This window comes from Sinohyriopsis cumingii, chromosome 14 (genome assembly GCF_028554795.1).
Source record: "Sinohyriopsis cumingii isolate HCF-2022 chromosome 14, ASM2855479v2, whole genome shotgun sequence".
Classification (NCBI taxonomy): domain Eukaryota; kingdom Metazoa; phylum Mollusca; class Bivalvia; order Unionida; family Unionidae; genus Sinohyriopsis; species Sinohyriopsis cumingii.
This window is the reverse complement of record NC_142974.1, coordinates 75,518,206-75,537,437: the sequence shown is the minus strand read 5'-3', so window position 1 is coordinate 75,537,437 and position 19,232 is coordinate 75,518,206. Positions and strand designations below refer to the sequence as shown.

The 19,232-nt window shown below is 34.1% G+C and overlaps 1 protein-coding gene across 2 annotated transcripts in view; it reads right to left on the bottom strand.

Annotated features, from left to right (window-relative positions):
* Positions 1-11,164: 11,164 nt before the first annotated feature.
* Positions 11,165-19,232, bottom strand: part of LOC149784177 (death domain-containing protein 1-like) — a 78,657-nt gene continuing 70,589 nt past the window's right edge. For both annotated transcript variants that reach the window (XM_089932250.1, XM_089932249.1), the window contains exons 14-15: positions 18,900-18,984; positions 11,165-17,620 (exon numbers count right to left, since the gene is read on the bottom strand). In XM_089932250.1, the coding sequence (XP_089788376.1) occupies positions 17,325-17,620; positions 18,900-18,984 (381 nt within the window). In that variant the 3' untranslated portion in view covers positions 11,165-17,324. The remainder of the gene's footprint in view (positions 17,621-18,899; positions 18,985-19,232) is intronic.

Here is a 19,232-nt window from a genome sequence, read left to right as displayed (position 1 = left end):
CGTACGTATGCATGTATGGATGTATGGATGTATGTATGCCTGTATGTATGTATGCATGTATGTATGGATGGATGTATCGATGTATGTATGTATAGATGTATGTATGTATCGATGTATGTATATATATATATATATATATATATATATATATATATATATATATATATATATATATATATATATATATATATATATGCATGGATGTGTCGTGGTTTGAGAATGGATGGATCGGTTGATTGATGTATGATTTCCTGTGTTATCAACACATTTGTTGAAAATTATAGATTGCTCTCCATGATAATTTACGGCTATATAATATACTAATAAGTTTAGACAATTCCTCAATATGGCATGTTCTATAAACATGTTAATTTTTCCACTGAATAAAAACGTTACATTTTTCTAAAGCAATGAACGGTATGAATAATCTTAATATTTTCACTATTCCCATCGCTTATAAAGTTTATCCCTTTCGTTTCCTCCTCACCATTCAATCGGGGTGTCGAGGGTCAATAAACTGTATCCTTGTTAATCTTTGTTTGTCCTTCTTATACGTTGGAAGTTGTCTGGTCATTGTTAGCAAACCGTCACATTTTATTCTACTCAATTCATCATGTGCCTTTTCAGTCATATGATGAATAAACCCTATTATGTAATTAGTAGCCATTGAGAACAGTATTTTGTTTTTACATGCAATAATATCGCTGTGAGAGGACACAAAGTTACAATCAGAATATTGAAATTGGGTGTGCTCCGTCGGATACAAATTGTCAAATACATCAAATTAATACATTATATATTAGTTCATGGACAATGCAGTCAGTTTCCTGTTCTACGAGTAACTTAACCACCATCGTGCCTCCTCCGTTCTCTCTATCTCTCTCTGATCACTGTATGGCATGTAACTGTCCTTTAGGTAGAACATGCAACGACATGGAATATAAAACAGGCATTCATTTTCTAAGCCCATTTAGGGCATTAAACACGTGGAACCAGTTTAAAATGGCAATCGGCGAGGAAGAGTTTAATAATTCAAACATGGGTAAACTATTTGTGTTTGAATTGTAAACTGAATTTTGTTTTAATAAGGAACAAAACGTAATAGGCTCGTACTTAGAATAATGTCTCAAATGTTTCATGACTCTCTCTCACTCTCTTTCACACACACACACACACACACACACACAGAAATACACACACACACACACACACACACAGTCACAGATATATATATATATATATATATATATATATATATATATATATATATATATATATATATATATATATATATATATATATATACAAACACGTACACACAAACACAAACTCACACACATTTTTGTATTTGATGGATATCAAGTGCTCGAGTTTGGAAGAGCGTAAGAAATACAGTTTCTGGCAGTACATTAGTAGCAAATGGTGATGTATCGGGTGACCGTCACTAGAACAAAGTCATGTTGAAGATATTTATCAATAGACTAAAGCCTCAAGCATATACAAAAAAAAATCTGAAGAGCATGCACGCATCAGTGCAGGGATGAACCCCATACAACAAATCTTTAATCTCGGACTTCTTTGCTTGAAATACTTTCATCATTAGCATACTCTATACCACGTATTTATACATTTTAAAATTTCCTTTGATAGAGTATGGTATGCGGCCTTTATGTGCAACTATGAGGAAGTACAACATCAGCTCAGACGTGGTGCATGTTGTTGACCACATATATGACGAAGCCACCAGTGTTGTCCTCCTTAATGGCAGCAAAGTACAATGGTTTCTAACAACAGTTGGAGTCAGGCAGGGATGTATACTGTCACTTACATCCTTAATAGTTTCCTGGAAATGATAGCGGAGGATGATATACATGACCACAAGGGCACTATCAGCATCGGAGGAATAACAATCACCAATATTCGATTCTCAAATGATTTCGATGGTTTAGCAGGATATGAAAAAGAACTGTCTGACTTGGTTGAGCACATCGACACAACCTCAACAGCGTAAGGATGACAAATTAAAGAAAAAGAACACCAATGGCATCAGATCAGGAATAAACGTCAGTGGACTTGATATGGAAAGAGTCAAGAAGCTTCAAGTACTATGAATCATTTATCGCCTATTTGTGTTCCAAACTAGAGCTACTTTTCAGGATTGCCAATACAAAAACAGCAATAACAAGGTTGAGACCAATATGGAAAGATACCAATAATGCTTTCGGTTCCAAAATAAGGCTGATGTACTCGAGTATCATATTGATCTTTCTGCATGCTTCTGAAACATGAACGCTCACTTCAGATCTATAAAGAAGAATTGAAACCATGGAAATGAAATGCTACACCAAGATCATATGCATCTCATACATTGGCCACCTAACCAACAATGAAGTCTACAACATGATCCAACGAGCCATCAGATCATACGAAGACCTCTTGACCTCTGTAAAAAGCGTAAACGGAAGTGGCACAGACATACCTAAAGATCTTATCATCTGGATTGACAAAAACAATTTTGCAAGGCAAAGTGCGAGGGTGCAGGATAAGAGGCAGACATAAATAAAGATGGGACGACAACATAAACGAGTGGTCATGTATGATATTTGGAGATTCCCAACGGACAGTAAAAATAAGGGAAAGATGGAGAGAATTGGTTTTAATGTGAAATGTGCTGCCCCAACGACATATTGTGTTAAGGGTTGGACTATGATGATTATGATGCTATATCAAGGATGGAACTGTATAATCAATGCTAAGGAATATGAAATTCGGCAAAGCAGGCATGATGCATACGTTTACACAAAGATTATATATAACCGACGCAAAGAAGGAACACATAACTATCAACCACAACATGGAACCGTAAACAATGTATGTGTCGGGGAATTTCTTTAGAATCCCGTTCTATCGGCAGGTTGACATGTTCAATAGTAGACGAGAAAACTACGAATGGGACAACTTCTTGCACAATTCGATAATTGGATTAGAAGGCAATATTGTCTTAAGTCATACATTTCGATCATTTATATAATGTATATTTTGTATGATTCTAATAGATGCAAAGTAAATTCGATATTCTAGGTTACAAGTTCAAAAAGGTCATGGAGTGGGTCTTTATGCTGACAGTTAGATTTCAAATTTTCGTATTTACTTAGTGTAGAAATGTCGGATATTTTTGTACGCTTTATAAATATTACCTCCTTAATGAAAGGACGATCGTTCTTACTCAATATATATAGGATTTTTACAGGAATGTAGTATTGTTGCGCAGAATTATCCGACGCGAACAATTGTTCGACATGGTGGTATATATATATATATATATATATATATATATATATATATATATATATATATATATATATATATATATATATATATATAGATAGATATGCAGCCTTTTTATATCCCCCCTTGATGTAACGAAAATTCTGCTTCTCTTTCTTCCTTGGCTTGGTTTGATTTTCGAATAGCTTGACAGGTTCTTTTAGATTATGCCGTGTTATTTCTCTCAGCATGCGTTCACCCAATCACGATCGTGCGGGCTAAACACATCTTGTCTTGACGGGTGTTAATTCGGATGAGGCTGTATAGGGTTTGGCGAACTCGTCCCCAAATAACACATTTTTGTGCCCTGGGTCCTTACGCAAGAGAAACTTTGGTCATATACAGTGTTGATTTTACATTGATGATGACACTTATCATTGGATTACTGAGCATGTTGATTCTTGTTTACGATGCCGGAAGGTGTCAGTTGTGATGCCCTGCAAAATTCGATTAAAACAGGAGACGTTAGACTGTCGTGATAAATGGAAAGTGTAAAGCGATCATCTTCCTTGGCTCGACAATGCCGTTTCAACGTAATCGATGCAATTTTTTAACTTAAACGTGAACGTGTATGCCCTGGTTATAAGATTTCTAGAGGAGCGTTTGTATGTCTCTCAAATGTTATTTTAGTTTTCAGGGGTTACTGGTGGTGGACTTCGGTTTGACTTTGACTCTCTGAATCTGAATTCTGGCTCATTTTTGTCATCTTCAAAATCGGTGAGCTCAATTTGAGCTAAAACTTCAGCTATTGTGCCTGGCGATAGATCTCGTTTTTGCGTCTTACTTTCTTCTCCTTTCTTCACGAAAGTGTTTCGATCGTTTCATATTGATTGCAGAATATCCAAAGATTACATTATATTTTAAGCGACATGGCCCAATATATACCAGTGTAAGGGCAGTGTCTTCATTATATACAGGATCAGTATCTTCTATAAAAGTATACATTTCACTCTCAATATTACCATAATGATGGAAGACCCAACACAGGTCGAACATCTGATCATTGTTTTGCGAGGCTCATTCAATGGTTTTCTATAAAGAAGCCGTCGGACTATTGCTGCTCATTTAGATATAAAAGTTGAGGTACTTGCTATATGTGTCAGAAGAAATTCCGTAGATCTTAAGAATGTCAAAAACTTCAAAAGTAAGAACAGTTTCAGAAGCGACAAAGGTCAACATACCTGCTATTGCGATGCCAAAAAATGAAGTACTTTCCGGAAAGGAAGAACCCGTCATGTCCAGAATGAACAGAAAATAAGACAAAAATAAAGTGAGGACAGTGAATAAATTCAAACAAGGAGAGATATAAAAGGAGAATTTTTTTTTCAAGTGATGATATGTGAAATTGGATTGTAATTTCTTTTAAAAGAGAATATAACAAAAAGGAAATGTAAGAGTCTCTTGGTTTCGACATGTATTGTCATAATAATAACCTACACCCACTCACTCACACACGTCCATCATGGGATATAAGTAATTCATTTTGAGTTGTAACTGATTTTGGCAAGCATTGAGTAGTCTCTTTTCGAGAGAGATGGTTTCCCTGAAAATGACCTTTGGGTGTTTGTTTTTTGAAACGGTTATTAATACCTTTAACGGCCTTATTGCCAATGTTCTGGTAAGTTGGTAGAGATCACTATCATTATTAATTCAGGTGTTGTGGTAATGTTAACGGTTGGTGTGATTGGATTGGGAAAGTCTTGGGTTGAATTAAATCAATCTGATCCTATTGTTTCAGACTCCTTAACTTTGCTAACATGTCTATGAATACCGTTAGCATTTGAGTTTCACTGTCATCTTCTCTCCTAGACCTTGTCACATCTCTGGTCTTTCTTCGTGTCGGTTTCGTCTTGCTTCTTCTTCTTCTCGCTGTTATTTTCGAATGAGAATTGCTTGCTATGCATCCTTCTGATTTTGCAAAATAGTATCCAATTCTTCATGTTACTGTTACTAATCATCGAAGTACGGTATGGAAATAGAAGGTGGAAAATATACTTGAACACATTCTTGTGAAGAAGACAGCAAATCCATTAAATCCAAATTAAAATTGTTCTCTTCTGGAAGTCTGAATTCGTTTGCTCTGGTAGCCGATGCTATGTCATCGTTTCTCGTTTCCACGACCTATGTACCCCAATGCATTTTCTTAGTGTCCCTTATGTTCTAACTCTGTCCTGTTGATTCACTGGGCACAGACGTTAGTGCACCTATATAGGGAATATGACGTCAGAGATAGCTCAATTCGGATTAGAAGACAGGCTCCGCACTATGTCTACATTTCGAAACTTGTGCTAGGGTATTTGAAAGAACTCAATACGTTTAGATATATATGTGTACTCTGTATATGTCTATGTCTCTAACCCTGCCTCTAACCACGTCTCTATTCCCATGTCTATATTTGTCCTTAGATTAATGCGAATTTAGGTCAACACCTTGTCACACTGTTCCGCCCGTCTGAGGTCAGCTCATGGCAACATTTGTGTCAGTGTCCAGTAACGTGACTTCAGCCCTGTTCAATTCTTATTTCCCTTAGACAGTCCCTATACATTTCATATTGTCTCTCAATGGCCCCTACCTATTTTTCATTTGTCTTCTCCCTCTATAGTCCCAACCTATGTTAAACGTTCCCTTGTCCCGCTATAGTGCCACCCATGTTTAATTTCCCTATGTTAAATTCACATTGTCCTTATAGTACAAGCTCACTATTTAACATAAAGGCCCCATTGTTCCTAATGAATCCCCTTTCACCACTAATGATTTTATTCGATGACCCTCTACATACGACTACAATATTTCACTCAATGTTCCAAGTACAGCTACCCACACTATTGGTGAACATATACTCCTCTGAGTAAGCAATTATTCGTATTAAGTTTTCCATCTGTGTATATTTTATTCCGCTTCAATACACTTTGTTTTCTGTATCACCATAAACTACCATGTTATGAGAGCGAACCTGTCCCTGTCAAATAAGCTAAACCGTTCTGCGAGTCTTACTATATTTCTTCACTGGAAGTGTAATCAGATTACACCAAAGATTAATATGTTCGGAATGGATTGGCGCAAATATGTATTGGTTAGGCATACTGTTTTAATGGTGTATACAACGATATTTTAGAGGTAAAATTGGGGGAGGGGCAAATGCACATCGCTTAACTGTATGTGTGGGCTCCCATGCTACACACGTGAAAACAAAATGTATGTGTCTATTAATAATGTTCAAATCATTCAAAATACAGAGGGACCTTACAGATATTGCTAATTAAATGAAATGTTATCAGATGTTCGTTGACGAATTTACGAAATTAAATCTATGCAATCATACTAATTGTTACATTGAATGCATATCATTAATTCGCTGTTTAATTTCGATTTATGTTCAACTCTTACCAGTTTAGTTTTAAATGTTGATTCTTATATGTGTAGCTAGTCACACAGCTTATTTCATCCATTTGTTGTCAAACCTTTATTCTGTTATGTACAAACTAAACCCATACCATACTATCACCTAGTCGATGTAAGAAGTTAATTAGTGTATGTGTAAGTGCTTTTATCCCCTTGTAGTGCTCAATGTTGATTTCTGTATGACGTGCAATTGGGCGACCTGCATTGCATCACCTACTGTATTTTATTTGTTAAACTTTTTGAGAGGCTTCTGACTTAAATAACCCAAATGCTAACGTACAAATCAATATATACACTGATATTTAAATCGTTTTGTTCCCTTTTAAACTCATGCTACTTGTGTCAACTGCAGTTTCATCTCATGTTGTCGTGCATAGACAAACTGTTAATCAGAATGTCTTTACCAGTTTTATCCGCTATATCAACACTTTTAAAAATTGATTGATTGGTTGATTGATTTATTGATTGATTGATTGATTATATTGTACGGCGCATCAGCACGATTAGGCTATTTAGCGCCAAACAAAAGGTCATATGTAGGGTTATTTAAAAGTGATAAAAGATCTCGCATCGACCAGCGATATAAAACCAAAAAGTTGAAAGTAAAAAGACAAGATGGAACATGCAATAAATGAAGCTTCCCTATAAACGGGGATAGTAAACGGTGTATCTTAATGATGACATATGAAAAGGTGTTGAATGTAATGGACGGTTTATACATTACTTAAAACTTCTCAACGGGATGGCATACAAGTTAAAGTTTAGAACAAATATTTACTTCTTTTAAGAATTCTAGAATACAACTTACGTTTATTGTATCAAAATGTTCATTCATGCCATGCACATTGTATTACTGATCGCACATAGGTTGCAAGTCGAAACAATCTGTCAGTATGTGGTCAATATTGAATGGTTTATTGCAAGTACCGCACTCTGGTTGGTCTACACCTTTTAATATGTGGGAGTGGGTTATATATGTCCAATTCGGATTAGTGCAATGACTACCTCCACCCTACGCATGGTTATGTAGGAAGGAGTCCATTCTCCTAGAGTTGGCTTGATTGCATGAAGTTTGTTATTCACTGCATCATTTCATAATGCCTGCCATTCTGACGTAAGGACATTCTAATACTAGGTTTAAAGTCAGTATACGGTATTTTAAAATCAGATGGTTCTTGATTAAGGGCCATTTTAGCAGCGCTATCTGCTTATTCGTTACTTTTAATACGAAGATGGCTTGGTAGCCATCAACATATTATATTGATGGAGACACTCCGCTCAGTATTTTTGACGAGTATGTTTTTTTCAATAATGATTATCCGGTTTTATATTGTGCAATGACTGAAGCACTGATAAATAGTCGGAGACGATGATGCTGTTTAAAATATGTTTGTTTTCGATATATTGCAGAGCGAGATCTATTGCTCTGATATCAGCTGAACAAAAAGATGTGCCATTTGGTAAGCGAACTTGCGTTGTGTGACTTTCACTAACGAAGGCTGCAACAGCCTTTTCCTCATCCTTTGATCCGTCGGTATAAATTATTGTGTAGTTTTATAATTCGATGAGGAGTTCATGATAAGATTTGTGGAAGATGGAAACGTTTGTCTCAGATTTGTTCCATCATGTAGCGTAAAAAGTTATTTTGGTTGTATTAGTAGCCATATTGGAGTTTCTGAGATGGACGTTTTCTGAATTTTAGAAAGATCAATGTGTGTACTATCAAGGCTGGATGATATACTAATGACAAAGAAATTTATGGCATTGGTGGGTTTGTTTCATCCAAAGTTTTGTATTTGGGTTGAAATACAGCCGAACAAGCAGGTTTGAGAGGTTTGATTTTAATTTGAGAGTATACTGTGTGATAAGCGTTTATCTACGATCTGATAAAGGTGGATATTTCGCTTCAGTTATACGGCTTTCACATCGGGATGTCTTAAATGCTCCCATAGTGAGTCTCATTCCCTGATGATGAATTAGATCAAGAGTTTTCAAATATAAATATCTAGCTGAACCATGCACAACGCAACGATAGTCCAGTGTGGATCGAATAAATGTTCTATTTAAACTGAGAATCTTTTTTCGATCAGCACCCATACAATGTGCGGTACTACCTTAAATAGATATATATAGATTTTAACCACTTAGATTTCATGTTCTTCAGGTGTGGAATAAAAGTCAGTTTTCTATCGAAGATAATACCTTAAAACTTAGTTTCCTCAACAACTGGAATATATATTCCTTCCAGCGTGAGTTTAGATTCATCGTGAGATCTTCGTAACTGACGTAAAAGCATACATATCGTTGTCTATTTCGAGCATTTGAAACCGTTAGCACTGGCCCAATTTTGAATTTTCTTTATATTTTGCTGTAGATGTCTTTCTATTGTAAGCGTGTGCCTTGATCGATAACATATTGGAAAATCATCAACGTATAGAGAGCAATCCACACCAGGAGACAAACACTTGGTGATGCTATTGATTTTGATGTTGAAAAGCGTCAGAGATAAAATACTGCCCTGTGCCACACTCATCGCTTGCTCGTGCATATCTTAGAGGGTAGAGCCCATTCGTAGTTTGAATTATCTCTTTTAGAGAAAGTTTCACATGACAGAGCACATACGGCCTTTTAGATCTAGATCGTGCAGATCATTTAGTATCCCGTACGTCCATGTTGTGTAATAGGTCTTTTCTAAATCAAAGAAAACAGCTACTAAATGTTCGTTGTTGATAAATGCATCGCGAATAACTGTTTTAAGTTTAACCATATGATTATTGGTGCTCGGCCATATCGAAAGCCACTTTGGAAAGGGGAGACATTAAAGTGTTAGTTTCCAAGTAACAGACAAGTCGAGAATTGATCATTCGTTCCATTGTTTTGGACACATAGCTCGTGAGTGTAACTGGTCGACAGCTGTTAGGATCTGCGCTATCTTTAGCGGGTTTGAGAACTGGTATTAATGTTGCCTCTATCCAAAGTTTTAGTACATTACCAGTAATCAATAAAGCATTAAAAATATCCAGAAGTTCCTGTCACTGAAGGTTATGGATCGTGTTTCAAAAAAATGAAATCGTTTTTCTAGGCTATTTTGCGCCACCCGCACACCAAAGTTTAGACTATAATATATTTTTGAACTATGTCCCTATAGCAATGAACAACAGTTAAATAGTAAAGTGTGTTTCCATGGGCCTACAATTATTAAACATTCGAATCAATTTAACATTAAACTAATTATTTTTTTAGAATTATTTTGAGGACGACGTTACGATCGCCTTTATATACTCTTTGTTTTTCTTTCTCTGTTCTGAATGCTTGAAAAATATTAAGAATACAGATATCGTCTCCAGATGTGGTTACAATACTAATGGCAAAAATTGTTTAGTTTACAGAACACTCTAAACTATTGGACAAGAGGATGATAGCCATTCTACATTGAGACTTTATTTGTGCCATAGAGAAGAAAAAAAAAAGAATATATTCAAACCGAAGAAATTGTATATAGATGGATGACTTGATATCAATATTCACCGACTCATATTGTTATATGTTCACCACTTTAATAAGAGTTTAATTTGTTATAAGCAAATTCATACATATAGTCATCAATATAATAATCAGGGGATAGTCTATATAGTTCTCGCTCTCAAAATAGGTTCACGATTTAATGAATGTGCACTGATACATGCACTATACATTTATGATTTTGATCAAAGTGGTATTCGACATTGGTGTAGGTATCCCTGGACTTGGATTTTTATAAATAGGTTTTGGTGGTTTCTTTAATCTTGAGAAAAGGAAACCCTGCTCCTGACGATTCCAACTGGATGGGCAGGTAACATTTAATATCACTGTGGTATGCGATGTCACATATTTATATCAGGGATTCAAGTAATTTCCTGAACCAAGAAGTCCAGCATTTAATGGTTATTTGCTTGGAAATTGGTGTGGGTTTGAAACAATTTTCAGCACGCAATAGGCTATATAAATGGTTGCAATTATAAGTGATGGAGGAGAAAACTAGGAAAACCCAGTTAACAATCACATACCCATGGGACACTATTGTCAAGATTCCACACATACCCCATATAGACTAGCATGAGACTCGAATCCACATAGAAATAAGTAATCGGTAAAGCGTATCAATTTCGACCACTAGGTATCCAGGGTCCACTGTTTTGGAGGCCCTAGCCCTAACTATTGTAAGTTCCCAAATGTTTAGTGGTGTAATACTTGAAACGGTCTTTAGTGTTAACAAGGGAGTGATAGAGGTAACAATTTTAGAATTTACAAGATAATTACTGCTGTTGTAATTGTTGAGTGAAGAGAGAGGGCTTACTATTTAGGCAATTCCACAACTATGATCTTGGTAAAACCATACATGGGGTAAGAGAGAGTAAGTTGTATCAAACCGGAGTTAGCTACTTAATGAACACAGTTAGTTACAGTACATTTATATGTATTCGCATTGCAGAAGGAAACAATGTTACAAACTAACTTTACTTGACAATCATCCATTTTTACTTGGCATACATGCACACAAATCAATGTATATATCACTATATATATAAACTACAATAAAAAAAGCACATATAATGATTATGCATCCATCTATATTGCAGTAGTACAACATATGTATTATATGGTTGGTAAAGTGCTATACTTTACACTTTAACCTGTTCTCATTTCGTGGGTACTTCTGCGATCTTGGCTGTGAACATTGCTAGGGGTATTTTTTCGCTTCTGTATAGTTACTGACCGATATTATTTTAGTTTCTATTTGAAGAAAGAATAAACAATGATGTTTTACATATGATAAACATAATATTACTTTGTGCTCACTTGAAAAGAAAGTTCAGAAATGGCATATAAAATATCATCTTTTCAATTGTTTTGATTCATAGCGTTCTTTGAAATGACGTTTTTACAGGCTCAGAATTGAAAATAAGTTTATTTGTAGCCATACAGACTAGTATAATGAGAAATGTACTTGTCCTGCTTAACTTTCACTAGTCTTTCACACAATCCACTGTCAGACAGTTATGAAGATTAACTAACCACTGAACTATTTGAATTATGCAAATCACAAGTCAGACAATGTACGTGTCTTGGACTAGCAGAAAACCATTAATTTCGAGGCCCTTAGATTGGCATGTTGTCTGCAAATACTAAATTTGTTATCACCACTTATCGTCAACTAATTGGGAAGAGAGTAATGCAACTTTATCCACAACCATTAATTATATGGTATAGTTGGATCTAAGTGAAAATGTTATCTGCCCGACATTTAATATGGCTATCACAGGAGTCATCTTGAAATCTTTGTATTGCTGCTAGTAAATGGAGTATCACGTCACCATGATGTTTACAATAAAGAACTTCCTACAATCTTTAAAGTTAATCCAAAATAAACATGTTGTTGTGCAGGCATACAATATGGTCACCACATTAAAATAATCTTGAAAACCCTGTCACTACTCCTCAATGAAGTAACATAGATGCATGGGGTTGTTCTGAAAGATTTGCTTTGATGTGTCGATGGTTGTAAAATGAAAATGTAGCTGACTAGCCCTCTGATATTTTCGATGCAATGGCCATCTTGATTATTGTGTGATTGCAACTTCTTCTAGATAACTCGTACCGATATTGTGCTTAAGGACATAATAATGTTTCTCCCACCTGAAATATTCTCAGCATGTTTTAATTTTTTAATGTTTTTTTAAATTCATGGTGTTTGTAATTGTAATAATATTATTGTATGTTTTTTATCTTATAGGTGTTGTCTAATTTTGTAAAGCGCTTAGAGCTTCTAGAGATTAGGCGCTATACAAAGTCCTCATTATTATTATTATTATTATTATTAGTAGTAGTAGTAGTAGTAGTAGCAGTAGTATTAGTATTATTATATAAGGACAAAGTCACCTGATATAAAGAAGTTTGCACATCATATACGAACTAAGGCACCGCATATAAACCGTTTGCACATTATATAAAGACGAAAACACCACACATAATATGACAAAACACTGTATATGAAGAAGTGTGCACATCATATAATGACATTATTAGATTAAATAAAGAATTGTGCACGTCATGTAAAGACGAAAGCACCGCATATAAAGAAATGTGCACATCAAATAAAGACAAAAACACAGCATATACATATGTTTGCACATCATATAAGGACAAAAACACCGGGAGTAACGAGGTTTCCACATCATATAAGTACAAAAGCACGTCATATAAAGATGTTTGCACATCATATAATACAAAATTTCATCATAGGTCAGCTCTGGCGTTCCACAATTGTATATTATGAATACATCTAATTTGCACTTGACTTTGTCCAAAATTATAAGGATGATATGTCCGACTATTAATGTTTTTTGTTTTGTATACAACACGATACATAACTAATATTTATATTAGTATATTAATATTAAGATCATTATCTATACGATCAAATCTTAATCTAAGTTTTGGACACGATTATACCTCTATGGAAATTCCTAGTGTATACTATGTTTTAAATTTTAGTAATACACTTCATCTTGATGATAACTTAGAATGTTCTAAAATTTAACTATTGTCCCGCATCCTAGGTCTATTAGTGTGCCTAGTTTTTTATAGAATGTTGTATACTTGACCATTACTCATTCTTGCATTAGCGTCTTCAGCTGTATCTGTCGTAATGTTGTGTTCATTATTACATTCGGGTGGAATTATTTATTTAAAGTTTGTATTCATCGGAAGCACAAAATGCACACCAATAATAGTATTACACTTGAACATTTTCGAATTATAGTGAATACTGACAGTGCCATTTTTGAGGTATGCTATCACAACTGAGCATCTCATATGTTGCACACCCTTAAACATAGGCCATTGTCATATTATGATGTTCGAGACTACAGACACAGTAACAAATTTTACTTGGAATTTAATTGGAATTGCATTGAAATTATGTCCGAACTTCATACAATTTCACTTATATTGAAACGTCCAAGACTATTTGGGATTCAGGTAACAATACTGTATATTGTGTATTCTCAGAAAAATAATTATATGCTGAAGTTTACAAAAATGTTTAGTTTTCGCTTATACAGATTGACCATTATCATTATCCATTAGAGCTGCAACATTTCCAAAATAAATCGTATGGACCTGTGACAAGTATATGTGATAAGTTCAAGCGTTATGATGCAGACATGGGCAATTAACACGTCTGATATCGCTGCTTAAATGGCTTTGATGTTATAGCATGATACAAGGGAATCATTTGCGAGACTTGACCTTATAAGAGCTCAATTTTATACCACTGCATTTTAAAAGCATTGTAATCTTTACCAATTATCATATCTGTCCAGTTTTTCAAACGGAATCCACAAATAAAAATAACACGTAATGTTCACATCTAACTTTAGCTTGAAAAGTTGACGGAAAAAAGAGGCATGCAAAATAATTTGAGTAAATATTCCATTTTTTACAGAGTACCACTCTACAATATTTAAACATTGTGTTTCAAACATCAAACAGACTAGGGTCAGTAAACGTTGCAAGAAGTATAATATTGACAAAATGTGCCTATGATGTTATAAATATGCGTACATTGTCTCACCCTTTTCTTTCCGATGTACTGGGAATATGTAAATTGTACAGCTTTGGTATTGAATCAGTGCCGTAGTGAAATTTACATTCATGTTAATTTAATTGTAGTGTTAACTACAATTTAAATTATTGCCTACTACTATGTTGTCGTAAAACAATTAACCGTGTCTCCCAATTGGAGAAACTAAACATGGTATAATGTAAGAGTTAATGCTAAAATAGATGTTTCACAACGCTCACTTTCCATTCTGTTCATGAATTAAAAAATGTACAACAATATTTAATATGTTTTAGGTCTTAAAGATATATATATATATATATATATATATATATATATATATATATATATATATATATATATATATATATATATATATATATATATATATATATATATATATATATATATATATATATATTAATTAGCTACATACAGTCTCTGAACTGAAATACGCTTTAGGTACATTCTAACTAATTTAGATACATTCAAACTAATCAAAAAGTGTCTCATTCAGTGTTCATTACCTGGCGTATATATGCATAGGCTGCTGTTTTAGAAGTGAGTTAGTACTGTAATCTGTCAACATTCTGTTGAAAAGTATTGCATTTAGCTGTTTTACAATCAGATTAAATGAGGTTGTACAGCCTTGACTATATAGTTTGTGCAGCAAAGAGTTACAAAACGTCAAATATACTGGAATAATCATTGAAATCGTGATTTAGGTGAATAGAATAGAGAATCGTGGACATTACGGCATGAATCTTATATATATTACGTTTAAACGTCATGGTAGGCAAATATTGGAACCTTCATCATTTAGTGAATAGCTCTACATAATTACCTGCGTAAAGATGATTGTTGAAAAATATAATTATTCGTTATTTGTATAGTGCCTATTCGTATTATGGTAAGTTTAAGTTTTCTACCTGCTTTATTATATTATGAAATTAATGAATGATCAGAAGCTATGACAGCAGCGACCAGAAGTACCGTAGCAGACCTATCAAACTAGATTTGATTCAGTATGAGTGAAATAAGTGTTTTACAAAACTCATATAAGAAAACGCCATTTTCATGAAATTTCATTCATCACCTTTTGCAAGCGCATAAGGAGTAATTCCGCTGTTGACCCAATTTATGTTTCCGTGTATACTTTTACTTGTTACTTATACATTTTCCACTGTGCATTTGTGTTATAGACATGATAGTTACGACATATATGGCTTTAATAATATGTATCTCGAAGGATAAAATTTGTATAGCAATACATAATATTGCAGAATGCATAATAAAGTGTTATATATTCAAAAACGTGCGAAACCAAATACGAAGTGGTAGATGCAACACAATGAAAGACTGGTTAGCGAACTGTACAAAAACAAAAAAATATACCTGCATTAGTAGTCTAAAATGATATGAAGGAAATATAATCAAAGGAGAAACTAGGAAAATTGACATGCAGAAAGTGCATATCTTGTTAAAACATTTAATCATATATGACAAAACAATTATTATGTGTATTATCCATTGATGTTTCTTTAGCTGGTTACATTTTACAAAACATGTGTGATGATTTCATAAATATCAAAAATATATTTAGTTTGCAACAACTATTCCAAACAAAATATAAAAATAATTTTAAACAAATTTCTTTGCTATAATGAAAATAGCTGGAAAAAGGAGTAGGAACATACCTACAAATTTCATTAGGGACGCAAACAAGGACCACAACTGATATATTTACTAATGAACATTGTTTTTCCTACCATCCGTTAATTAATTTGATCCCTTTTGTCTCATTCCTCTACAACAAAACTTCCAGTCCTTGAGGAAAACAAGTGATACAAATAGTTCTTGAAATGTTATATTACAAATCATTCCGTGTACGTTTACGTAACGTCATTTTATGCGATCTCTTCTCAACTCCTTGAGAGTTAAATATTGACTCATTCTCTCTTTATATGTCCAATTTGCTAATCAAACTGTGAATTCGTCTTTAAATTCAGTCCCAAGTTACATCGATGCATCGTGTTTTCTTTGTTCCCGTCTAAAGAACCATTTATATTTTGAAGTTCTTTATTAGCCATTAAAGGTAGCGCAATAATTGGGCAAGGTGGTAGAATATCGTGCTAGCATGCTATTAGTGTTCATATTTAAAATGATGAAATTTGAAATGTAATTACGTATGATCTTGCAATTTATACTTTTCTACTGAGTGATTTGAAAGTCCTTTGTCAAAAGGTTCAACCTGATAACCAACTACTTTTTTTACGAAACCGTCACAGCGTAGGAAAGAGTATGATATGCGAAAGGAGAACAATTAATTGAGAGCACAATACGTGTTAAACTGGCAATACATCCACTGTAACAAACTATATATACACTGGGGCGGGCATTTAATGCAATACAACGAATACAAGTCCTCTAAGAAAAAGTAATTCAAGCAAATTAATCTTGCAACTAAGAAAAGCAATAACTCTAATATGCGATCACTGTAACACAATTCAGAGGGGATAACTTCCAACCATAATGTTACAAATATATACTCCGCAAGAAGAATGCCAATTACGAGTGTATGCCAATGTTGAAAAGAGTAAGATATAGAAAATTGCTTATACAAAATTATTGTGAATATTTAATAAAAATAGTGAGGACATTATAATGATATCACTAAAGGGAGGTTCATCCTTAAATATTTAACTAAAAATAGTTGGTATGAAAGTAAAATGCATGCTGACTTGGCATGACTCGAGAAATCATCAACGACATGTGCGTGGATTTACAAATTTCTAAAATTGTTGATATTCTGAGACCAATGCACAAGATCTCATACGACAGGCATGCAACACATGATATAAGGCAGCATAAAGGCAATATGCACTGTAGTTTCAAATATATGGTGTCAAATTAATACGAAATTGAATTTTCCGTCCTGTAATCTCACATTAAATATTTATCACGTGTATGCTTTACAGTGCCAAGCGGAAAGTTAGAGTTTAATCTGGATCAGCACTTGACTGATATACTTCTTAAGTCCCATATTAGACTGCGAGTTTTCCAGTCTTTCCAGAAGGTCATTAAAAACATCGAAGCCACTGGTAATGGCCACCTCAGAAATACGCCATTTGCGCATCATAATGAATGCTGTTTCCTCGTTCGAGTCTCCCGATTCTTGCCTGCACATGTCGATTTCTTTCTCAGAGAGACCTATAGTCAAAGCTAGGGATGCCCAATCGCCTTCCATTTTCTTGGCCATCTCAGCCATACGAGAGTCGGACAATTCTTCTGAATAAGAGGAAAATGATGTAACAGTAAGATTACCAAAGTAATCCATATGAATTTGAAAAGCATAGGTGAAAATGTATCACACAGATATGAGAGTTTGCGAATAAATTTTGTATAACTAATACTTGGTTTTATTTTTGTAATACGGAGACTGTTTTCACGTGAGAACATGTTATATATTCGTTGATGTCATTGTCACATGTTATCCATGGCGTCTACATTCTGGCCATTTGGTCACAACAATAAGGATAATTCGACATACGTGCCAACAGTTGACGTATATGTTTGCTAGTGATTTTAAGTACGTTATTTTGGTGTCAACATATTGAGCACAGTATAATATAATGCGAAAAAGATATAGTTTTTATCAAAATGTTTTGCTTTACCTCTATTATGAAACCGCTGCATTTCAATATTTTTGCATTACTGCATATTTTTAGATGAATTAAGCGAATGCAAACAAATGGTGTATATATATATTTATATATATATATATATATATATATATATATATATATATATATATATATATATATATATATATATATATATATATATATATATATAGATAGATAGATAGATAGATAGATAGATAGATAGATAGATATTGAGAGAGAGAGAGAGAGAGAGAGGTATTTCGATCGTAATCCAAAAGTGACAGTAAGGTAGTATATAATCTGTATCCCCTCTAATATTCATTACATTGCATCCTTAGCTTGTGCTTCAACGGCGGACAATATTGATAGTTTCATTGAATTACACGTAACCAACGGTATTCTTATTCACTGGAGCGCAATAACAAATCAGAAAATAGATCCATGATGCACAAGGAACACATATGCAGGGAGTGTGTAAGAATTATAATACTAGTTGCCATGAAACTTCACTTAAAAGGTCATTCTCCTTTAACCGATTTGAATAAAGATGTTGATGTTGTTTGTTAAAGTAGGGATGAACATGACCACATCATGTTCCTTCCCCAACAAATTCGATATGGTGAGGCGGTAAAACGTTGTGATACTTTCCGCATAAATAAAATATATGATATACATATTTTAGTGTAATTTTATAGCCTACAATATTATACCTGATTGATAAGAAAAGTTGTTTCTTGCTTTGTTCGCCTTTATCGGTCAAACGTTGTAGGTCACGTAATAAAACGAGGAAAACGTTTAATGGCAAGATACTTTACCCCTGGATTAGCAGGCGTTCAATTTATCGGAGATACAGATGTTAAAAACGAACAATATTTTAAAATTTGTATCAATAATGAACTTACTAATGTGGAAGTCGACAAATTTCTCACACTCTTTAGCCAAAGGCCGCCTCCCACAATTCCTCAGAGCACCAACGATCAGCTTGACCTGTATCGAGTGAGCAAAGACGGCATGGATAACATGTGTTTAATACACGCGAAGTTCCTTAAAGGATTTAGCCATTTGCTAAACTATGATATGGTTTTCTTAAGTATCTGCCAATTAGATTTTTAGATGTGCAATGTCTGCAGCATTCATACATACTATATTAATTGTAATATAAGTATATCATACTTGAAAGATCATGAATAAAACAACAGTTAGTACTACCACAACTGGAACCATCACAAATTACG